Source organism: Scomber japonicus, chromosome 9 (genome assembly GCF_027409825.1).
Source record: "Scomber japonicus isolate fScoJap1 chromosome 9, fScoJap1.pri, whole genome shotgun sequence".
Lineage (NCBI taxonomy): Eukaryota > Metazoa > Chordata > Actinopteri > Scombriformes > Scombridae > Scomber > Scomber japonicus.
The window spans coordinates 17,528,727-17,553,319 of NC_070586.1; the positions used below are offsets into that span (position 1 = coordinate 17,528,727).

At 38.5% G+C, this 24,593-nt stretch overlaps 3 protein-coding genes across 5 annotated transcripts in view; all 3 read right to left on the reverse strand.

Moving 5' to 3' along the window:
* Window positions 1-7,476, reverse strand: part of ghra (growth hormone receptor a) — a 35,710-nt gene extending 28,234 nt beyond the window's left edge. Inside the window, exon 1 of the mRNA XM_053325201.1 lies at window positions 7,169-7,476. The gene's annotated coding sequence lies outside the window, so the exon portion shown is untranslated. The remainder of the gene's footprint in view (window positions 1-7,168) is intronic.
* A 9,078-nt stretch (window positions 7,477-16,554) lies between these two features.
* Window positions 16,555-20,321, reverse strand: fbxo4 (F-box protein 4). 3 transcript variants are annotated; one of them, XM_053325210.1, is made up of 7 exons: window positions 20,160-20,321; window positions 19,032-19,306; window positions 18,670-18,890; window positions 18,254-18,329; window positions 17,986-18,158; window positions 17,631-17,857; window positions 16,555-17,401 (listed from the first exon to the last, which is right to left on the reverse strand). In XM_053325210.1, exons 1-7 carry the CDS (start codon window positions 20,319-20,321, stop codon window positions 17,318-17,320), a joined length of 1,218 nt encoding a protein of 405 aa, XP_053181185.1. In that variant the 3' UTR covers window positions 16,555-17,317. The 3 variants fall into 3 exon arrangements, with proteins under 3 accessions (XP_053181185.1, XP_053181187.1, XP_053181186.1); XM_053325212.1 differs by having other exon boundaries at window positions 17,631-17,790; window positions 17,980-18,158; window positions 20,160-20,273; XM_053325211.1 differs by having other exon boundaries at window positions 17,980-18,158; window positions 20,160-20,273.
* A 210-nt stretch (window positions 20,322-20,531) lies between these two features.
* rimoc1 (rab7a interacting mon1-ccz1 complex subunit 1) lies at window positions 20,532-24,331 on the reverse strand. Its single transcript, XM_053325216.1, has 6 exons — window positions 24,236-24,331; window positions 23,497-23,606; window positions 22,260-22,406; window positions 21,930-22,061; window positions 21,717-21,831; window positions 20,532-21,614 (listed from the first exon to the last, which is right to left on the reverse strand). Exons 1-6 carry the CDS (start codon window positions 24,327-24,329, stop codon window positions 21,379-21,381), a joined length of 834 nt encoding a protein of 277 aa, XP_053181191.1. The 5' UTR covers window positions 24,330-24,331; the 3' UTR covers window positions 20,532-21,378.
* Window positions 24,332-24,593: the final 262 nt, after the last annotated feature.

The window sequence follows — 24,593 nt, forward strand, 5'->3', positions numbered from 1 at the left end:
ATGCAAACAGCCGGCTGGAGGACAGACAGGAATCTGGGCTCTAAGGAAAGATGGATTTAGAAAAATCTTAACTTTTGGTGAAGTGAAGTTTAAAATAGACTATACAAATGAGTCAAAAAAGACATAACATTAGATCTTTAAAGGTACCCTGTGGGTTATTTGACCATCAGTAGTGCTGTGGAGTATTGTTTTTGACTGTGGTTTGCTTGTTTTACTGGTACTGTGCATATGGAAGAAGAAACACAAGGAAGCAATATACAATCCTTCCATCAGTGTCATTGCATTCTGTTGATCAAAAGATGGTGGCAGTTATATGCAAAGATTTGCAATATACCAACAAAGGCACTGAAGAAGACTGCAAGTTTGCAAACATGGATGTAAAGAATGCATGGTTTAAAATATTCAGACTAACAAAAATGAGGAAGGAAATGAACTCCAAGGGTTTGTTAGGCCTCTAGCATACACAATGAGTTTTGATGAGAAACAGTGAATGTAAACGAACACTAACATTTGTTTACAAGAAAACCCCACAAGCTGCCTTTCATTAAATATTTACCCCACATCAGTGTTATAGTTAATGACACCCAACTACTTTTATTCTTTTTCTTACACAGCTCCAAGGTAAGTTTAAATATTGACATAACTTCCTGAAAAACCTGAGCCTGTTTTGCTGAGCAAAACTCAGAGGAATGTAAATGAGAATAGTCCACCTTAAGTGAGCCTGTTCAGGTTGTCGCTAACTTCAGGGCTGCATAACGTGCTGCTGTCTTGTCTTGGCATTTGTGTTATGATAGCAAACAGTGATTTTAGGGAAGGTTTAGTTTGCCAGTAGTTACTGCCCAAAAAAATCTTGATTTTATTGAAGGTAACATTTTCTCAGTGCTGATTTTTTGGTGATAATAGCGCTGCCCATGCTTTTGAGATAAGATACAACCTACATACACTTCACAGATTTTAACTCTTGCATATCAAACAAACGGGGCTGCTATGATGTGTTTGTGAGCAATTCTGGAGGTTAAAGATTGGATCTGTAAACCTCACATTGGCATTGGTACTGACTATGGTCACAGAGCAGATTTCTCCTCTGATTGCAGGAGGGGTGAATCAGGGATAAATTCCAAAGCCCCAAACTGTAGCCTTTAGATTGAATGTAATGTCTCCCATTAGTGCTTTCCTGATCATATCATTTTCTCACTCATAATCCACACTTCATTATATCTTTGATAATTTCTTTAACTCCTCTCTCTGTCATAAATGCAGCCTGTCTATCACTACAAACACCCTAATGCTCCAATTTCAAAGTTTCTTATCTCACTGGGCTAATTGAGGCTAAAAGATAATTAAAGGAAGATGTTTATTCATTTAGTAAGACCTTGTTAATTGCTCTGGAACTTACTTACCAGCCAAGTCTCCATAACAAAATCCCAGTCTATTCAGGGTCTGATTTCAGACAAAAACTCTTCCATTGGAAATTAATTAGAGCCCATATGAGTATAGCAAGAAAGTGCGATACCACAAGGCATTTTCAATGGGTGTTCGCTAACACACGGTATAATGCCAAGACAAAACACCAAAATATGTAACAAAACTTTAGGTGTCATTTGACTTAATGCAGAATAACATTAGATCCAACTGTAAATAATGTTGTAACTTTAAAAAAAAAATTCAAAGCGACAAGTAAACACAACATACCCTTCACTAATCCACAGGCTTCCAAGCACTGATTTGGCATTGGTAATTCATTTCATGGTCACTTAAGTTAACTCTGTCTCATCAAAGTAAGGTTATCCTATTACACTGTATGGTAAACACTGTATGTGATTTCACAAATATTAATTGAGAAATGATCATGATCATCATGTTTGTGAATCCACATACACACAGTAGTCCAAGGTCCATTGTTGGGTCTCTCAATAATTACACAAGAATCATACAAACAGATTTTCTGCCCTCCGCCCTCCCCATCACCACCAACCTCTTTCTTTAAAATAAACAAAATTTGAGCCTACATGCCCTGGTGAATAGCAGTGCTGCTCAGGCAAGGTGTGGGGCCTGAAAACAACAGTGACCAGATGCTCCTACCTTGGACTGTGTGATGTATTTACATACATTGATTATCATGAGGTTAATATGATTTAGAATATCTGTCTGAAATATTCATGGTTTAAACTCTTATTTATTTGTCTTAAAGAGAAGAAATTTTGACTTCTTAGAAAAGATTAATGATATTGATATTTTTCAGGAAACTTGGTGCAAAGGAGATGACCCCACTGGTTGCCCCCCAAACGATAGAGAGTTTATAGATCCACAAGCAAAAATACCAGGGTAGAGACTCGGGGGGGAATTTTGATATGGTATAAGTCAGGACTAGCAGACTCATTTTGTTGTTTTGTTAAACATATATCTCCATATTTCAATGAAGAGATTTTCGCCATCATAGAAGAAGAGATCAGTCATTTCCAGGCTGGGGGATCTGTGCTAGAACTGGTGAAAGCTGGACTTCACTAGTACTAAAGGTAGCAGTTACAACACTGGAACTAACCTTAACTTCCCATGGCAACCAAACCTTAGTAACAGCACTGTTGATCATGCTATAACCAAACCTCTTTGACAGGATCATGTTTAAAGAACAAACACCTCTATCAGATCACTCTCTATTCACCTTGTATTTTAAAAGAGCAGACACAGGTAACATATGTTCTCAGCCCAGTAAGCTTCACAAAATAAAGACATGATACAGGTGGGCAGAAAAAACAGTCTGGAGCAGTACCAGGAAGCTCTTCTCGACTCCTTTCTGGTCCTGATCAACCAGATATAATACAGAAGGTGTAGAGCTGTGTCTGGTAAACATTAGCCACGTATTTGATAATTTGGCCTAATTATCAAGCTTTAAATACAATACAAAACAACCAAATAAAATGAACAGGGGAAGACGATTTGATTCAGACTGCAAAACCATTAGGAAGACATTAAAAAAAGTCTCAATCCAAAAACACAGGAATCCAGACAGCCTGGGGCTCCGCCTTAGTTACTGTGAGACTCTAAAACAATATAAAAACACACTGAGAGTGAAAAAAACCAAAAACAACTGAAATTAACTTCTATGAGACGTCTATTAGTCTATGAGGTCAAAGCAATTCTAGGCAGACTGGAACTTATTTACCAAACATCACAACAAACAGTCCATTCAAAATGGAAAATCATGGAAAAAGATCTTTATAGAAAACCTCCAAAGAATTGAGCTCAAGAGTAGATTTAAGAAACACTGAAAGATCTTGAAAAAGCTATGATCACATGTCATCCTACACACACTACTTGATAAATGCTTTATAAATAAATAGATTACTTTTTAAACTAATAGAGTGTAGTTTTATTATTGTTGTTGTTGTTGTTGTTGTTGTTGTTGTTGGTGGTGGTGGGTGTCAATATATGAAAATAACAAATTGACTGTCAACTAAAGGTCTTTCGCAGAGTCTGGACTTTCTCCATCAGTACTATCAGACCTGGGACCTGACAGTTAACATGAAGAACACCAAATTATCACCTTCCAAAAATGATCAAGGTTACAGATAAATAACCTTACATTTAAAATAGAACAAACACATATCTATACTTACCTAGGGAGTGAGGTTTGGGGCCCCTGACCACAAATGATTGGGGAAAATGGGACTACCAATACAACTGAAACCTTGCATGCAATTTTTCTGCTTTAGTATTCTCTGGTACAAAGAAAAACCCCAAACTCTGCATGCAGGATTGAATTAGGCCAACGTCCTTTTTGACTTTTATTAAAGTCAAAAAAGAGCTATCAAATTCTGAAGCCATATTGAAAAAGAATGACTATTACCTTTCACCGTCTGAAATCACAAAATCTAGCCCGCCTCAGAGCAGTTACACTATCACTCAGAAAATAAGACCTAAACTAAACTAAAGAAAAAGAAAAATCACATCACACATCACTTATTGGAATGTACAGAGTGAGTGACCATCGTCAGCCCAGGGGAGACAGGCTGTGTGTGCTGTGACTGTGATGAAGGAGCTCTATAGACATAATTACACTTTTAACAGAATGTCAAAACTACAGAAATATTACGGAGGAATTCTTCTGAAGAACATTGCCCCAATTCCAAAGTTTGACAGAAAAGGAGAAACCCCTCATTCTAGGGGAAAATATAGAAAGAACAGTTGGCTGCTCAATGTCTCACTTCCTGCCAACACAAAAGAACCAACCTGTAGGATACTGACATATAGACAGATACACATTCATACATACACCTGTACTTATCATATTCTACTTACTGCCACAGTAAGTATTTTTGTTTGTTTGTTTGTTGTTATGTTGTTATTTATGGCTGTCTTGTATAATCCTTACTATTCACATCTTACCCTTTTATTTTATCAGTAGATTTTCTTTTGTTCTCTATAGGATAATATGTTTTTTTTATATGTGTTTTTTATGATTTATTTTTGGGCTTTTTTGCATTCATTTGACAGTGGATGGCATAGAGGCCAACATAAAACAAGGAGAGAAAGAGGGGAATGACCTGCAGCAAAGGTCCCTTACCAGAATCGACTTTATGTGGCATGCGCCTTAACTACTCAGCTGCCAAGGTACTCCATTGCTTATATTTTAATATCAGTAGATTAACACTTGCATTATCTTTGTTTGTCTTGCATTGTTAAATTCATGTTGAAATTGTACCAATAAGTACTTGATCACCATTTGAACTGTGTGTATGTGTGTGTGTGTGTTTTCGTGGGACACATGGGATGCATTTTTAACCTGTGCGCATGTGTGTCTGTCTGTGCTCTCAGGCATTCAGATTTGGCTACTGGATGGAGCTCTAATGTCTCCTACTCTTGTTTCATAAGAGAGAGTGGAAAACTCAGAGTCAGCACACTGGCATGAGAAGAGCCTCTGCTGGAAGCAGATCAGGACACACATCTGCAAACCCCACAAGAGTCTGTGTGGGAGGTGAGAGAGAAAGAGACATGAAGAAAGAGTGGGCGTTTGTGTGTATGCACGTGTGTATGTATAAAATCAAGTGTGTGTATCGGAGCAAGAACGAGAAAGGTAACGAGTGCAAGCAACAGCATGAGAGTGTACTATAACAACCTGAAAAATTATCTTTGTGGAAAATGTCTCCTTTGCAGCATTCCATGCTGTGTATGTGCACGCACAGGCATGCAACAGTTCATCTAGATATTAACATAATATATAACTGTTGGGCAGAATTTTTAGAAATATCCAACTTTTTCATCCATTAGAGCTGCATGACGTTGGTAAAAAAAATAACTGGCTGCCATAGTCAGACATTTCTTATACAATTATTTCAAACTCTTCAGAATTGAAAATCACATATGTACTAACCTGTATTTCAGTATGAGTTTTGAATCGTGCACATTCACTGCATCAGGCTCCTATACATTCTTTTAAATCTTAACCCATGTGTTGTTTTGGAGGACTAAATATAGATGAGCAGCATGTGCCTCTTTAATTTACTCTTAAATCCGGCTGTTTCTATGTCGAACACACAAATCTTTACAACCATGTGCATCACTGAAATCCAAGTGCAAATGGAGGTGCGCAAAACCTAATGGTTTCCAGAGTGCTGTCGAGCTGTTAGAGGGGATAGAACGTAACAGCTGTGCTTAACCTGTGTGTTAATGTGTGGTGAACACTGAAGTAGAAAGTGGTGGAACTAACATCCTCAACTTATCTATTAAAGCATATTTTATGCTATTATGGCTGCCATTATGTATGCCCTTCATAATGCTTTTTCTCTGCATTTCTCTGCTGCAAGAAGAGATCCAAGCAAATATGACTCAGTCATATTTAGGTTAATATTATCAAACTTTGCAGCCTTAAAGAAAAGATGTAATCTGCATAATATACGTATCAAGAAGTTTGAGAAATCGTTGTGATTGGTCTCTAAAATAATGAAATCAGGTGGGCATAAAAACATGCAAGGTTTCATACAGCTGTGTGATTTCACTTTGTGAAGAAAGAAAGTCCTACAGATGGTATACAGAAAAAATGTGGGTAAAAATACCCAAATAAAAAAAACTATTCTTGAAGAACTGTCAGGGCAAAACTCTTGATCAAAAAGTACATTTTATATAAAACTGTAATCTCTCAGACTCTAGCCAAAACATTTGATATAATATGTCATCACAGTGTGGTGTGCTGCATATTTAAAACAGCAAAAGAGGAAAGATGTTCTCCTGCCACACAGCCAATCACTGATGCAGCAAACAAGGGGTAAAAAAACAAAGTATAACAAACTCTCTACCTATTCCTATCACCAATATTGGATGGCAATTGTTTTCACTAAATAAACGTTTTGAATTTGCTAAGTGTGCAAGTAACTGCTGCTTAACTAAATTAATTCAACAATAAAACAACAACAAATTTAATTGTTTAGGTTATTTATAAATGAGGAATCCTAAACATAAGATTGTTCCTGTTCCTCTAAAACAATGGTAATTTCTAAAGAAAATCAGCATTGTTGCACAATATCGTGCATCTACTCTAATCAGTATTATGGCCACTGGAGTGACTATCACATAAACTTTTGCATGAATCAGACTGTGTCAACAATTAAGCAACTCTGCAGAATGTTCTGTTTTCATCTGTATATCATCCTTGATCATTTGTCTTTATCATAGCTGCGTCAGTTCTATCTCACTTCAACCAGATGTTTATATTTCCCCCTATCAATCGATGTTTCTTATCACGGCACAGGAAGCACAAAATCAAACTCCCCAAAAGCTGACATTATCAGGAGAGATAACTTACCAGGTAGACATTCGTTATAACCGACCATGGCTGTCACTTTATCCCCATCCCCAGGCTGGCCAAGTACTCTTGCAACATCAAGTTTTTGACAATCTCAAGTTTCTGTGATTTTCATATAGGCGTTTATTTATAGTGCGCATTAGCCTATACGAGGTTTCAAGCATACTAAACGTTTACGATTGGTAATAAAACACGTTGCAATGAGTTACTTGACGTGCAAAAAAATGCAACAGATTTCGCGAAAATTCTCGAGCCGTGCGTCAAATGCGTAAAAAAGTTGAGTTTTGGAGACACCATCGGTAAGAAACACCCAATCAAAACAAAACAAACCGACAAAACATTTAAAATAATACAAATGCACGCACTTACCACGAAGCCTCGAGCTGAAAAACTGCCAGGACAGCTCCGATGGACTTTTTAGAAGTCGGTCATCTGTTGGCCAGCGAGATCACCAGCAGGCACAAAAAACTCCTCTGCTTCTTCACTTCACTTCTGCCTGCTCGGCACAAAAAGGATCTCTCCAAGTTTTCACATCACCCAGTCTTTAGATTCGGGTGTGTGTCTTTTTCCTGTCCTTTTGCTTCCTAAACCTGCTGCTGCTGCCACTTAGTTCATCATCTAGCCGAGTTGGAGAGCCACACTCTGTGCGCTGGTGAAAAGACAGAACCAGTCTGTGTGGTTCACATGGCGGTGAAGCGCCCTCATGACCACAGCCAGAAAGAAAGGATGCCGGGACAAACCTCCAAAATAAAATCTCCCCAGCAGCTGCCACACACTATTAAGTGACAAGGTTTAGCTAAAGTGCCAAATAAACGCTTTATTAGGCTGTGCTATTGCAGTTTATTAAGGGAAGGCGATAGAAGAAGCATACAGGGGGTTTTTTTTGTTTATTTGTTTTGTTGTTGTTGTTGTTGTTGTTGTTTTGGGTTGGGTTGGGTTGGGTTTTTTTTTTTTTTTTTTTTTTTTTGCTTACTTGCTTACTTTGTCTTTTACGTTTGAGGACAAAACGCAGAGTAATATTACATGTCTCTGTCTCTGCTTCTACCTGTCTGTCTCTGTGTGGTCTTGGACACTCTCATGACTAATAGCCCTAATTATGTTAAGGTTTACTAACTGCTGTAGCCTATATATATTTCAGCGATTTAATTCATGTAGAAAAAACACATTACTAAAATCTTTTTCAACTTAAATAGGCATATTCTCGTATGTGCAAACGTATAACCTGCGTAATTTATAACTACATTATATATTTCAAACACACTGCAAAAAGGCTGAAACGTTGCCTGTGTATATAGACTAATGCAAATGACATTCATTGACAAACAGCGCGTTATGAATGACTGTGTATGTATGAGAACTATAGCCTGTGTGGGCTCACGTGGAAGGTCCACTGGAGAAATGACGCCACTAGAGGCTCGCCCAGAATTTCAGCTGTCAATAGGTATACACCCCCGACCCAAAAGCCATCCGTTAGTATGGACGGTCCGCCCCTACACGTGAGGGGGAAATATACTCAGGCACCCAGCTGTTGCTGCTGGCTAGCTTTTTTTTCTATGCATGCGCTGCATTTGCCTGCGTGGAACTTGGAAGTGTTTTTCATTTCAGGATGTGACTTGCAATCGATGATCCTCCCGCGCAAACATTCACCAGAGAAAACAAAATCAATTACAGTATTAAAACCATAAAGCAAGAGAAGGGTAATTTTACAGGATTGCATCCTGCCTCACACTACAGTGCACATATGCACATCATGAAGTTAGATCATGTCAGGCTATAAAGTTGAGTTAATCCTCCTCTAAAACAATAAACAAGTCTGTAAGCCTCCAGTACATCCTACTTTATGGTGTAACTTGGTAGTAGGATAGTAGGACTATCTATATAGAAGAAACAGAACAGGCTATCTGTAAACAAAGACAGGGGAAGACAAACATGCAGACAAGCAGAAACACGGAGGAGGGCTTTCTTTGGTCCAATGATTCCAGTGTTTTTTCCTTCCTCCTAATGCACTGATACTCTGCAGACATAATTTGCGATGTGAGGGGGAAGAGATGAAATTGGCCTGTCTGTATTGAGCGGAGCCGTCCTTGTATTTTTATTTCCCTGTCCCCTTCTCGTTTACAAGGTTGACAAGTTATGGCTTTCCCAAGTCCTCAGACCGCAGTGCGCATAAAAACCCACCAAGGCTGTCGCCATGCAGAACAAATCCTGTAAATTATAACTCATAAGAAAGAGAGGAAAAAGGTTTGCAGATGCTGTGTACCATCTTTCAATATGCACAACACTTCTCTGCCTTAATCCATGACCAAACTAAATGCAAGCATTATTAGAGTTACTTTATTTGGTGACCTCTCACTGGACTTGAGGTCCTTTGTGCCATTACTTACTAAAGAAGAAAAAAAAAACAACAGACATGTGCAACAGTTTGTATGGAGTAAATGACCCCTGAACATGTTTATGTATTGGTCAGTTATGGGACCGAGAGCTCTGATTAGTGGAGAGTGGAGGGCGTCCATTGAATTAGTTCCTTTGTTATTGGAATACTCATTCCTGTGATTGTCTGCTCTGAGTGATCATGTGGACTCTTGCTGTATTGAATGTGACAACAGAACAATGCATTTGGTGCACAAAGTGATGCCACTGTGCTTGCACTGGAGGACTCAAACTGGGGTCCCCCAAGTTATCCTCTTTAGCTGCACCCTCAGTGGGATGTTTTGCAAACACTAGCATTAGCAGTAACACCAGTGTAACTGTTGCTTTTGCTGATATCTGTCTTGCTAATATGCTGTAATTGCAACATAATAATCCATATTACAGGATAAGAATGGCAATAATCTTTGTGTTAGTTACTTTCAACAAATACCATGAAAATAGGGAGATTTGTAGTTTCATTAAACAAATTCAAAGACAGCTGGACACTGCAATTTTTTTTTGCAAAGATTACTCAAACAGGAGTAAACAGTGCATTTTTGGGGACTCTTACTGTATTTTAATACTGTGCCCAAGTTCAATGAAATGAAGGAACCTGTCATCCAGTGCAACAGTGTGACTCATTTGTTATGTTTTTGGACAGCACTCTTAGTATAATCTCTCCTCATACATGACCACATCTTGGACAAGGGACTTGATTTCATGTGCCTAATTGAAATCTAAACCAGGAGACTTCTCTGGGCTTAATGAGGCCTGCTTTCCTGGCTGTAGTTATATGGAAAAGGCCTGCAGCTCTGGTCATGGTAGTGGTTTGGCAATCGTAACCCAGATTTAACTGAAGCTGTCTAGCCTGCCAATGCCGGATCTTTCTTCTATTGAATGCCTTCCTCTAAAGTGTAAACCTTCATACTCAATGACAGCACTTCTCATCTACTACCCCCCTGAACTGCCCAAACTCATCTTTCTTTGCTCATACACACAACGTCCTCACCTCACTCTAATCCATATCAACCAACATCGTTGTTGGTCATATGAATATGCGTGTCGACAGCCCCTATGGACCTCCAGCACATCACCTGCCCAGCTTCTGCATCAGTGGATAAACCAGTGGCACTCTACAATACATCTCTAAGCAGTGTCTTTTATCTTCATGCCCCTGTCAAGACACATGAGTTCAATGTTTCACATTCTGTTCCCGGATTCATACATGATCTGTCAAAAATTAAAACAGCTGGACATGTCCTGGAATGTGGCTTCAGTCAATAATCCTGCCTTCCATAAAACTTAAAGGACTTACTCAAAATCTGTTAGAGATACTCCAACCTAATTAATAACAATAATCCTGGTGACCCTTAACATCTTTTTTCCACCATAAATCAATTCCTGAAGTCACAATCATCTTCCCCAATTGAGGTTACATTAGAGTGATGTAACAGCTTCACTTGACTTTTTCAGAGCCAAGGTCAACAACATCCGCTTTCTGATGTCCAGCTCTTCCTCTCTGCCTCCTCCTGTCATCAGCCATCTGTTTGGTAGCTCTCCATCTCTACTCCATTTAACTGGCGTCAGGCAGAGTCACATTGAGGAAATCCTCAGGAAGATGAAACCTTGTACTTGTACCCTAGACCCCATTCCCACAGCTCTGTTCAAATCATACAATCCTGATTCTCAGCCCCCAGATCACCCAAACTGTCAATCTTCAAACTGGTAATGTTCCATTTTTACCTCATTGTCGCCCCCTCCCCAAGGGTTAACCCTAAACCTAATCCCAGAAGTTCTTGCCCGCTACGCATCTCTAACTTTCTGTTTCCTGTCCAAAGTGCTAGAGAAAGTGGTTGTTTCTGAGTTTCAGGACTACCTTAAACAAAACAACCTATTTGAAAAATTTCAGTCAGGTTTTTGTTCAGTACACAGGACTGAAATAGCTCTGCTCAGGGTTGTGAATGACCTTCTGATGGCAGCTGATGTAGGGTTTCCTTCTCTCCTGGTTATCCTTGACCTGAGCACTGTATTTGACAATGTGGACTATCCTATTAAAGCACCTCCACACCACCACTGGACAGACTCTGCACTGAAGTGGTTTCAGTCCCTTTCTAGTAGCACTGAGTATGTCTCACAGGGAGGATGCAGCTCTAGATTGGTCGTTGTCATCTGTGGTGATCCACAAGGATAACTTCTCTGCCCCATTCCCTTTAACTTCTACATCCTTGAATGTGTCATCAGCAGACATGGGATTCTTTTCATTGTTCTGCTGCAACCACACTTGTGGAACAAGTGTGCTGCCCTCAACCATCTGAGGGCAGCACACACCTTAGTCTCTTTTAAGAAAAGGGCTAAAACTATTTTTCTATACAGATAGCTCTCATTGCTTTTTTTTGTGCTGTGTGTTCCGTGTTATTAATACTGTAGCATTTTGAGTTTCACTATGAATAAAAAGTGTGGTACAAAATGAATGTGTATTCATTTTTATTATATTATTATTATATCAGACAGTACTTATTGGTGTTTCTTTTACCATATCTTTTCTAAGGCAGCATAAGTCACAGCTATATTAACATAAAAAAGTATTTGTATTTATATGAGTTAGCATGCCTTTCAGTAGCCATGAAAGATCCGTTCCTGTTTGGTTATCTGTTTTTATTTTCCACATAATGGGAGAGTGCCCTTTGTGTCATCCCCTTCAAGTCACCTATAATGCATTTAGTGTGGTTTCACATCGCAAGTGTGGCCATTCACAACTATGCCAGCACCCTGCTGCCTATTGGATTAGGATAAAAGAGAGGGGATGGCTTGAGGGGGAACACACACACACACACACACACACACACACACACAAAGACATAATAACAACAGCTGGACAGATCATTGTGCTCTTGGTTCCATATCTATTTTATTATGTAGGCTCAAAATCATTCAAACATAATTCACCATTAACACTTCTGATCCATATTCCAGTATTACAAGTCCCTAACCTGCCATACATAAGACGGCAGGAGGTAGGTGGGTCGGACACAGAGAAGTGGGGGAGGAAATTGAAGTGAATTGGTGAGATTGCATGGGATGAGTAAAATCCACAGAGTATCAGCATGAGAACCCCACCATGTGCAAAACAACACAATTAAGAGGGACGCTTATCCTAATCAGTGAATGCATCATGCAAATGATGTTTTTTTTTTCAATGCCTGCTTTAATGTTGGCTGTTATCATAGAATACAAATCAGGGACTTAAGTCTAATGAATGGAAGAAAATAAAAAGAGTGGGATGAGACAACAGTGGAGGATTGAGAGAGTGGTGTAAAAAGGAGGAAGTTTGAGAAAGACAATGAGATGGAGCTGGTTTCTTTGATTACAGTATTTAACCCTGTGAACAGCGTTGAGAGCTTATTCAAATTCAAATTTATTAAAAGTCAAGCAAACAAAAATTAACAAATCAAATCTCCACTAGATTAATGGATAAAGTTACTTTGTACTCAGCTTTGTATCTGTTTGCTAATATTGTATCCACTCCACTTCTGCAATTTTTTTCATGGTCCTTGAACTATACAGCTTGATTTTCGATAAATGAATTGACATGAGTGCAATTAAATACAATTGTACATCGTCTGAAATTACAGCCTAGGACAACACAGGTACATTTTCAACAAAAATTGAATATTGTAAGCTACACAAAAGGAATAGTTATTGCAGAATATATTAGAGATGTTTACAGGTTGTTGCCTTGTACCCCTCCTATTTTTTTGATAGGCACACAAGACCAATGTTTTCAAGAATATGCACTCTACAGAAAGCATATTTTGATTTGATTTCTGTGCAAATTTGAGTACAAAGGGCACATTACTGCTTCTCTAATTTCAATATTTTACTTACCGTTACTCTACGAATGTTGAAAAAGTGTATCTAAACCAACTTAAATAAGGCAATTCCTGCATTTAAATGAGATACTATACATGTCTAATGAGTAAGAAAACGCAAGTGTCATTGAGCTGGGAAAACCTCTGGGAATGGATAGGAAAAAGCTCTGCCAAAACATTTTTCATGTTACATAAGTAAACAGACAGGCTGTGGAAAGCCACCCAATAATTTATTTCAATTTCTTCAGGCTGTATAAAGAAAACTGTAAAGGGAACTTCCATTGACTCTATTTCACATACATAAAATCTCCCCTCTATACACTATTAATAACTATCATAAAAACATTTTGAGTGGATAAAGACCTTTCCCTTTATTCACTTTAACATTTAATAATAATTTGTCTGACTGAGGCACACAGGAAGAATTCAGGCCTTTAAAAAATTACATTAAATATACAGTAATTTCAAAACAGTACTTCCTGGAATCTCAATACATATCTTACATGCATGGTATGTTTCAACTATCCTCATAATGTTGCAGACTTCTTGCATCTGTAAACTGTCTCGGGTCAGTAAATAGGGGTTACATCCTTATGACATCATATCCCTGAGGCCCCATCTGATTGTAGAAGACAAGAGGCAGCTGGCGGTCTGGTACTCATTCACCCTTCCATAACATGGCCTGGGAGCCTCCCACACCAAATCCCCAGTTCTAATATTGTAGCAACATGGGCTAATGGTGTACAAATAATCAGACCTTGAAAACATCCTATCCCAGCAAGTTCCAGCACTGGATCCAACGCATCTTTTGCCTAAATTCATATAGAGGCATTCCTAACCAGTTTATTTCAGGACCAAATTTAATACAGTGATTCAGATTGTAACCTTATGCTGACACAGTTGGACCTTGTTCAGTGATGGGTCTCTACTTCCATTGGCTCCATCAGGATCACAGTGTAATAACAAAGGATTAAGCAACATTATTCCCTACATACTTGCCCTAATAACAGGTTCCCATGGTTATACTATTTATTAAATGTGGTCCATCATTATTGTTGGACAGTCTGTGACTACACAATCATATCGACACACACACAATTCAGGTGTAATAACTGTGGAGTGAGGGCCAGAGACATCATGTCTACAGAGAACAGACAGATGTGTTGTGTTGAGATGAAAAGTGAGTTTATATCTGCTTCCCTCTCTCTCTCTCTCTCTCTCTCTCTCTCTCTCTCACACACACACACACACACACACACACACACTCACCCCAACAAAAATCACACACGTGGCGTTGCGGCTGACTCCTCCATCATTTCCCTTGAAAATTCACCAGGAAAAAAATCAATCTCTGCTCTGCACCAGTATTCAGCTCAGCTTAATGCACCTAAATTGCACCAATCATGGTCCCATTCTAAATCTGTATGTCTATGAAAATGATTGTTGAGACACAAGGACCTTTTTGATGGAAGAGCTAGTGGTTTGAACATACTTATGCAGATAATTTGCAGTTACCTAGGGGACTAGAACAAAAGAGCACTGGTGAAGCACATTATCTTGTCATGACTTACGTTTCGTAAAAATGATCATATTGCGGCTATTAGGGCACATGAACATCACCCCCAGGAACACTGAATATGAAACAGTTGGAAATCCTAAATGGGCTAACACAACTTTAAGGGACAGGTGTGATGCTTGGAGTTTATAAGTTGTCCTGGATTTCAATTCGAATGAATACAGTAACATGAGAAGAAGACAACTAACCATACAGATGTGCTGATTTCACTAAAGGGGAATTCCATTGATTTTATACATTAAGGTCTTGGGGACTATTTCTGCACATGAAAAAATAAGTTCTATGAAACCTTTTGTGGCTCCAGAGGAAGCTGCTCAAAATTTTTTGATGTCACTAGAGGAAACATCTATTGCGACTGAACTGCAAGTTTGAAATTGAAAAAAAAACCCCAACAAAAACAAAACAGGGTATGTGGAGTGAAGTGAGATTACCAAACCTCTGTAGCACCACTCCTCATTTCTGCTTGAAGATAGTGGCTCAAGCACTACTGGCATAATGCACTCACTTTTTTAATCACATTGTCAGTGCTTGAATTGCATTGTGGCTAATGTATGTGCCAGGTTGCATGGAATCAAAAATATAGTATTGCCGGTTCTACTGTATCAATTTTGAGCCTTTATTTTTTTAAATGTTCATCATGAGTCAGATAATTTCATAAGAGTGCAATGATGAATTGGTGGAGTACTCTTTTTAAGACACGGTTGTATGTTCTAGTACTTTCAGAAATGTGCATCTAAATTATCTGCGGCAGAAAGCTTTGAAATAACCTTTACAACATGGACATCCGTACTCCTGCTGTGATTATTTTTAACAGTGTTTTATTACGACATTTCATATTCCCCTAGTGATGGAAGCCTTACACTTGCTATTCCAAGAGTTGTTTCAAAAGTCCTACCTGAAAAGACAATTTGTGGCTTTGGTTGTACTTGTTTGTAGTGTAAGTGGGTACACTGAACATTTAATATCACACTACTTTTAGTTATTTGCCAGGGTTTTACTTTCAGACAAATATGTAACTAAGCTTAAAATTTTAAATAAAAGAAAAAAAAATGTTATGAACTGCATAATTAATCAGACAACTGGTGGTACCAGCTATCTGTTGGCCAAAGGAGGATATTCTCACATGCAGATGTGGATTCAACTTTGCATGCCAGGGCTGACCTCGCAGGAAAAAATCCATGAGGCAAGAGTGCAGTAGTAGGCTCTGCTATATAAACTGTGGCACATTACTTAACTATGTCAAAAGAATTTGACCACTAGGTTTTAAACTTAACTTAAAATATGAGCATAAGGTAGAAAAAAAGAGGAAAAAAAGACAAGAAATTAAGAAAGGACTTGACTCACATGATGTTGTTATGTCATTGCAAGCCTCTTTACATTGGCTCCCTGTTTGTTTTGGGATTGATTTTACGATATTATTTATCATCTTTAACACTCTTCATGATCTGGATCCAGATTATATTTTAGACCATTTAATCTCTTATAAACATTTGCATAGTTTGAGATCAGTGTCCTCTTTCAAGTGCAAAGCATTTCCTTATTTTTTACACAATTTTAATTTCATGTTCATGATTTTAATTTTGCATTTTACTCCGTTTGTGTTTATATTGAGTTTATTTTTAATTAGTTTTAGTTCATTTTAATGTATGTGTTTTAAGTGTTTCGTTTTCTCTGCAAAGCAAGGAAAGGTGCACTATAAATTAAGCTTATTATTATGATTGTTGTTGTTGTTGTTATTGTTGTTAATATCATCATTATTGTTCATAGGGAAAGAGACAATCTGTCGACCAAAGTGATTGTTTACATTTTTTTTTCTATACCAAATAGTAACAGTGTTATGCGTTTATCAAAAGGCGAAATTTCTTAACATTTTTCAATAACATTTAATATAAAGTAAACACATTCTAGTGGTTGCAGCACTAGCTGTAAACACCACATTTTTAAAGTACATGCACAATCATTGATCGCAAGGAAGTGGAGTTTGAAGAGTATAAACTGACTTTTTATTGTTCTTGGCAAATAATTACGACTTCATATTCATTTTTGAAACACTGACATTTTCAAACCATTAATCAAACATTGAAAAATGTCATGGCAAACATATCTACAACTCCAGTGTTTAACGCAATACTGGGCTTTCACAGTGAGACAGTGAGATAAATTGAGTCAAATGGGATTTTACTGCTTTTTTATGTTTTTTTATGATTTCTAAAGGCTGTGTAGCTGTATGTTCTTCATTTCCGGCATTGAACAAACAATGTTCTTCCATTCACAGCAACCAATATTACTTTAACTTCAATGAGGCACTTATTACCCTGCTGTCCCATAGAACTACTCAGCATTTGGCAAGACCAGTTTATGGGTTAAATGTGAAGCTCCCAGGTGTTTGTACAATCTTCTGTCCTGCCATAACTCCTTCATATGACTCTTTCTGTAAATAAGAATGGCGTCCCTGTCAAATGAATAATCTGGCAGCTTCCGCTGCTCATCCAATTCATTAAATTCCAAGGGCAAAGCTCCAGCCCTGAGACATTCAGTGCACATGTGGTTTACATTACTCAGGAAATGCTTTAGTATGTTTTGGTGTCAGGATGATGCAGCAATGAACTCTGTGGTTTTAATTCTGGCAGCAGCAGGACTTAGAGTAGCTACAAACTAACTACTCTAGAGTTTGACTCCAGAGCATCTCAGCAACCAAGAAATGCCATCCAGAATTCCCGACAAGGATTCTGCCACTGTGTCTTGCACCTGAATGAGAGAGAGAGAGAGAGAGAGAGAGAGAGAGAGAGAGAGAGAGAGAGAGAGAGAGAGAGAGAGAGAGAGAGAGAGCGAGAGAGAGAGAGAGAGAGAGAGAGAGAGAGAGAGAGAGAGAGAGAGAGAGAGAGACACGACTAAGGTTGAAAGGCTCCACAAACTGAAATGTGTTGGATATAAATGAAGTGGAGGCCTTTTAATAAACAAAGCATCAAACAGTTACCATCCAGGGATTAGCCAGATGGGGCAGACCAAGTCTCTTTGCCATGTCAACGCAGGCAGTTCGACACCTGGTCCTGTTTCTGCTGGCACTTGCTTGTAGGCTGGTGGTGCTGATAGCTTCAGTTTCTTCCCTGGAGACACACGACAGCACCAGCAGAGGCCTGGATGTAGAGCCCCAGATGGAGCTCAGTACAGCGCAGATCTGAGCCGCCTCAGACTCACCCTCTTCTGTTTAAGATGTGGTATTTTATGCAAAGCTGTTCTGTGATTATGTTTAATAAGGCAACAACACAACATGCATGATGTGACACAATAATAACCAAGGAGCAAGAGCTGCAAATAGAAAATACCTTCACCTCTTCCAGGCTCTGCATTGGCCACATAGATGAAACCATCCACCACCTGGCACACTTGTTGCACGTGAGGAGCAGGGCTGTAGACTGGGTAACCTGAGTCATCACTTCCTTCAAAAGTGAAAAGCTTATTGCTGATACTCTGCTGCTCCACTCTGGCCCTTTCCCTCTCAGCCCTGCGCACACAAACAATTTTTTGACATTATAACACACAGAGAAAGAAAATAAACGAATACATCTAAAATTTTAACTTCAAATTCAACATGCTTACCTATTGGTTGAGTAAAGAGCTAGGATATTGAATTTGTGCTGATTCTTGAACATGTAACTGATCCCCGAACCAATTCCTAGAATAAATAAAGAAGTTTTACCTTGGTTTGGTTACATTCATGGCAGTATTTTAGTTGATAATGGCTGGAGACATAACAATTATGACACAAGACAGCCCCCTACTGGTGGACAAGTAAACCTGCAAAATGTAAGATGATCAATGTTTTCTTTTCTATTAGATTATCTATGTATTAGAGTATGTGTGACTGAACTGTATTTCTTGATAGCATAAAATCAATAATAGAGTTTGGCTTTACATTAATCTGATTGAACCAACAGCCTAGTAAATGGCATTGTAACTTTGCTATTAATGATAAGAATTGGGAGAATTCATTATTATGAGGGCAGTTATCTCACCATTTATCTGTCTGTGTGGAGTGCCTGAAACAGGAAGCACATCTGGGGCACGCATGAGCCTTGTGACTAAAGAGACATCGAGCTTCTCCATGCCAGGGCCAAACATGGCATAACGTGGCTCAGATGAGGGCACCAGAGACTGGAGGAACGACGTCACAACCTTGTATGTTGGCCGCGAAGGAAGCCATTTTTGTCTGCATGATGGGCATCCTTTCAGGTATCTATTGAGGCAAAAATGGTTGTCAAAAACCAACAACATACCAATAACTGACCACTGTACTGGTCTACAATATCATGAAGTCCGTATAACATTTATCTTATGCGGAAAAACATGATCCATTAAAACTGAAAGAGATACCCACTCCGCCATGTAGTCCAGTTTTGATTCAATCGTTTGGTCTCCCTCCTCTTCTGTATCGTCCAGGATCGCGTTTTCACTGACTAGTGGTGCATCCAACAGCTCCAGTTGGGGCATGGTCAAATGATCTATGGAGGGCCAGTAGGGCATGTCCCTGAGAAGGAAGAATCTCCACAGCAATGGATCTCTAACCATGGCCCTCCAGTACTGACTGGTTGCTCCGAGGCGGCAGATATCCGCAGGAGACAGAAAGGTCATAATCAGGAAGTGAATATCCACCTTCAGGAAGGAGGATAGTGCAATTATTTTGTTTCTAAATGTTTAAGAAATTCAATCAGTGACAAGCTGGATGCTATGTTTAATTGAGTCTGGGTCCCATGAAACTTAAATTTCTAACTTTTGGGCACCCAACCTGAAGAAAATGAATACATGGGATGAAGGCTGAGGATTAGACAGGAGTGATAAGAAAAAAGTTAAGAAAAAAAGAGGGATAGGAGTATCAGCAAAACAGCAGATGTATTAGCTGCAGAGCATCAAGCTTTCCCCCCCCACTATCGAAGTTATTCAAGTGGCAGCAAAAAAAATGGAAGTTGCAACATATGGGAATACAAGTGGCGCATTACAAAGCTGGTATGAACAAATCTGAACATACTTCAAAAGGTCATGAATACATCATTGTCAATCTCAAACAACTTTCTTTGCCTTGTGTGTGTGTATATTTTTTATACCCACATACATACTGTATATAATGTATATGCAATTATAATATATTTAAAGCATAACAATGTAAAATCATAGTCTGACTGTCAGACAAGTATAGTGGAAAAAGTTAAATATTTCTCTCTGAAATGTAGTATTGTAAGAATTAGACCTAGCACGAATAGGAAATGTTTCTTTTCACCACCTCCTATAAAGGCCTCACCTTATCCATTTAAATGTTTGTTCCTATTTTAGGCATTGCCTGATGCTAGGTAAAACAGTCCAAATGTAAGTGGTTTATAATTTCAACCTGACACTAACCTACCTGAATCAACGTGTATCTACTGTACATCGACACTGAGATTTTCACTGCAATACATTTTAGCCAACTGAATAAGTAAAACACATTCCCATGAAGTCCCACTTGTCTCACCGGTAAGCTGTCCAAATAACTAGGCTGTGATTCTTCCTCGTCCATGCCCACATCATCATCACCGTTGTTAACTTTACCACTAGTTGGGAAATATCTTTCCCTGAACCGCCTGAGGCTGCGGATCACGGTAGACTCACTGAGCTGCTGGATCGGACCTGCCATCACTTCAAATGTGTTTGTGCCAATATGTGAACGACATAGAGCTACGGCGATATGACAACAATATTGACGTTTCACTATATCTGTCACACTTCCTTGTTGCTGGCGCCAGTGAGGCATTGTGGGTATTGTAGTTCAACAATGACGTGATTTGCACATTGTACATTGTACATTGAAATTGCACCGGGAAATAAAACAAATGTGTATCTTAAAACAACGCGCGTGTTTATTGTCAACGAGGACATAAAAAACAGAAAATGATTTTTGTCCAAACACAGATTCTCTATTAATAGTTATACTATCGAAGTTATTCAAGTGGCAGAAAAAAATGGAAGTTGCAACATATGGGAATACAAGTGGCGCATTACAAAGCTGGTATGAACAAATCTGAACATACTTCAAAAGGTCATGAATACATCATTGTCAATCTCAAACAACTTTCTTTGCCTTGTGTGTGTGTATATTTTTTTTATACCCACATACATACTGTATATAATGTATATGCAATTATAATATATTAAAAGCATAACAAAATGGCAACAAAACAATAAATAATGTTACTGTGCAATGTTTCATTTCCAGCTGGATTATCTTTAAACTTGTAACAATCTTAAAAAAGAAAAAAAAAAAGGTATCTTTATTAATAACCTTTTATATTAATATTAATGTTATTATAACACATTCTCAGAGAAAAACAAGTGCCCCAGTCAACAGTCTGGATTTAGGATGATAACTGCTTTTTCAGCAGAACAGGGCAAAAAAAATATTTGACAGCCTCATCTGCAGCCCCTGCCAGTTTTACACCACCTATCTTATACTTTAAAACCTCTCTTTCATCTGCTTTGGCCAGGGCCATTTGGCATGGGATGAGGTTGCCTGTAGACACTGATCCAAACACTTCTTTCCTTAAATACATTTTCTCCCCCACGTGCCTCTTCTTAGCCTTCCACAACATAACACCCCACCTGATGGCTTCCTTTTTTTATTTGGGGTTGACACACACTGAATACTGATCTTAGATCTGTGCCTGAGGGCAACTTCAACACAGAAGCAGCTTGGTTCACTGTAAAATACTAAGGATTTCCTTGGCATTCTCTGTGTTCCAGCCCTGACCCTGGAGAGGGCCCTCACAGGCAAGCACGTATTTGTTGAGGATCTGCGTACCAATGTCCCGAAACTGGAGGCGATCTTCTTTACGTTCCATAGTGTCGGCACTGCAGTCCTCGTACTTAACTGCCCAGAAGCACATTTCCCCTATGTACATCATCGTCAGTAGGTGTGTGTCTGAGAAGATGCCTGGAAAAAAACAAAAGCTAGTAGTGAGTATAACAAAATAGTAGCACAATCTCTTGTTATTCACTTAATATGTTATTCAAATATAACTAATGACACATTTACCTTCAGATAGGAAGCTTGCAGTAGCAGTGTCATGGAGCACCACTCCATCATTGAGCTTCACAGAGTTTCTCACCTGCAGCATCCGCATCAGGTAGCGCACACCTTCCTGAATACACTGGATTAAAATATCAGAGTCAGATACGCATCAAGTACATCTCTATTCACAAACACAATGTATGGCATCTACTTAACATTTTCTGCATAAAGCGGCACCTTAAGGAATGTATCCTTGTTTTTCTTGATCCATTGTTTTCGTTGATGAAGGGTGTGACAGTACATGTACAGAAGAGCTCCACGTCTCCAGTACAGACACTCCAACAGCTCCAGGCCCAACACAGACTGCACCTATAAAAGACCACATGACATGAATAGCACAGTGACACGATGGCATGAGTTGAAGTGTGTTTTGAGCTTTTGAGCTGTGCAACAGTCAGTAATGTTCTCTCTCATCACAATTTCATATCAAGCACTTTATTGACCATATGGAGTAGAAAGAGACAGATACAAGTTTTACAATCACTGTGACACGTAGTGGATACACACCTCTTGGGCTGGTGCTAGTCTCCCTGCCATAACTTCTGGCTCTGTCAGATCTTGCAGCAGCTGCTGGATTTTAAATGGGGAACAGTCCTCGGGGAACTCCTGGTCCACTAGTTTATTCTCTTCATAAAATGTGATGTCTAGTATCACCTTAACAAGAAAAAAGAAATATATCAACACATCAATCAAACTTTATTTGTATAACACTTTTCAATCATCGCAATATAACACAAAGTGCTTTACATATTCAGAACAAGCAAACTAACAAATAAAAAGAAATCATGAAACATGAAAAACATATGTGCACACACAACTTTGTACAAGACAATGCAACATATTCAAAATTAAAAGGATCTGTCAAGGCTGTCATATTCAGTCCTCTCACCAAAACACGTTTAACAGGTTAAATAATAAGATAAATAAAAATATGAGAGTCTGATAATATAGTTGTAGCCTAAACCATTATATGTGAATTCAACCCTTTCTATACTTAAAATTGAAATTCCAAAAAAGCAACCCCTAGATCCATATATGTCCATAGTCTTTGAGTGTTCTGGGTTGATTAATTAATGGTTGATTACTGATAACTTGATTCAAATAATTTCATTAAGCTTTTGTCAAGGTTTAGACCACTTCACATCATGGATTCTCTCTAACCTAGTACTCTTCTCAATCTAGGTGGTACCTCTTGGTAGCTTCTGTGTCACAGCTAGGGCAAGCATTGTCACTCCTATAATCTTAAAGCCAAGATACCAGATTTGTATTTGAATTTAAAATTCACAGGCCAAACTATGGCGCATCTGCAGGTTTAATGTTCAAAGCGGTGGAAAGATTGGATCTCCCGAATGCCCCCCAAAATTACAGGCTTCACATTTTTAAAGATGATTTGCATTGCTATATGAAATATTTTTGTTTTTGCTACTTGATCTGCTTCAATTTAAACATACCAGGTCATGTATAGAGCCTAATACTGTAATGTTTATAATGTATATAGATTAAACTACATTTACTTTTTATTTTGTTTGTTGTGTTTATTACTAGTTATGATCTGTGTCCATGTTTACTGCACTGCTGTGACATAAACATTCCCTATCTGGGGAGAAATAAAGTCTCATGTTATATCACTTTGGGTTCATGGACTTTATGTAATCATGAACTAATCCAGTATCAGGTATTAGTGAACATAATAATCAATTGCTGCCATAGACATTCAATAATAAAGTTTGATGTAATGAAGTACCTGTGTGTAATCCTGAAGCAGCTTGGAAAGGTTGCTACTCTCTCCTCCTTGTCTGTAATAGCTTTTCAACTTGTCTAGTATGGCAGACGCATTCTGTAAATAGTCATCATCTATGGAAGAAAGACATGTTAACATATTACTAATTACATTTGTATAATCTGAACAAAAAAAATCTGTGCTGTGTGTGTCAGAGTAATATAGAACAACGAAATGTTAGTGACAGTTATGTGCAAAACGAATGGATTGACACCAAAACAAACTTCTTACAATGTGACATCACGGCAAGAAATGTAATCACAATAAAGTTACACTTCAGTGTGACATACTGGTAACGTTATCACTTAAATGTACTCTTAGCTAGTAGTTACTCTAGTTACGCAGCATCATGTTTCAAGGCCAGCTTGTCAACATAAAAGCATTTTAGCTAACGTTAGCGAACTGACGCTAGCCAAAAACTCCCAACATTTAGAAAATAAAATAAAAAAGCAACAATCAGTCAGGGAGGAAACATATGTTATTATACGGTTACACTCGGTTAAATATATGATGTCTCTTGAATTGCGGTTCAGATAACTATTATTTGTAAACATGCAACATTTCATCAGGCAGTAGCTGTTGTTATGGTTGCAAGCTATGTTAGATAACGATAGCTAGCTTGCTAAGTTGGCTAATAAACTAAACGAGACTTGTGCCGAGAATGGCCACAAGATACATTATTTCAACGACGTTTTATTGATACCTTGTTTTTCAGCTCTGAGACTAGAACACTTAATGTCTAACTCAAATATCCTTCTCTCCAACTCGAAACCTTGTCGCCTGTAGTCGTCGGCCATGACTGAAAGTACTCGTCACGTGAGGCAGGGGATTACTCACGTGCTCTGTTTCCATGGCGTCGTTGTTACTGCGCGCGCCTGGATGAATATAAACAGTAAACCCAGTTAGTAGTTATATGTTGTTTTTAACATTCTACTTTTTGTTTTTATAGGCTAATACAGCATTGCACCTTTGGCTTCAAGTTTACACAAATCACATTTGTTACAACTGAGAAGTTTATTATTCAGACAAATCGGATATGATGTGAACGCAGCACAGTCCAG

Coding starts and splice junctions, on each gene's coding strand:
- fbxo4 (XM_053325210.1), bottom strand. CDS start 20,321: ATGGCAGGTCCGATCCAGCAGCTCAGTGAGTCTACCGTGATCCGCAGC. Junction 19,307..20,159: donor GTTATTTGGACAGCTTACCG/GTGAGACAAGTG, acceptor TCCTTCCTGAAG/GTGGATATTCACTTCCTGAT. Junction 18,159..18,253: donor GCTCTTTACTCAACCAATAG/GTAAGCATGTTG, acceptor TTGTGTGCGCAG/GGCTGAGAGGGAAAGGGCCA.
- rimoc1 (XM_053325216.1), bottom strand. CDS start 24,329: ATGGCCGACGACTACAGGCGACAAGGTTTCGAGTTGGAGAGAAGGATA. Junction 23,607..24,235: donor TCTCAGAGCTGAAAAACAAG/GTATCAATAAAA, acceptor TTTCTTCCATAG/ATGATGACTATTTACAGAAT. Junction 22,407..23,496: donor TGCTTCAGGATTACACACAG/GTACTTCATTAC, acceptor TTTCTTGTTAAG/GTGATACTAGACATCACATT.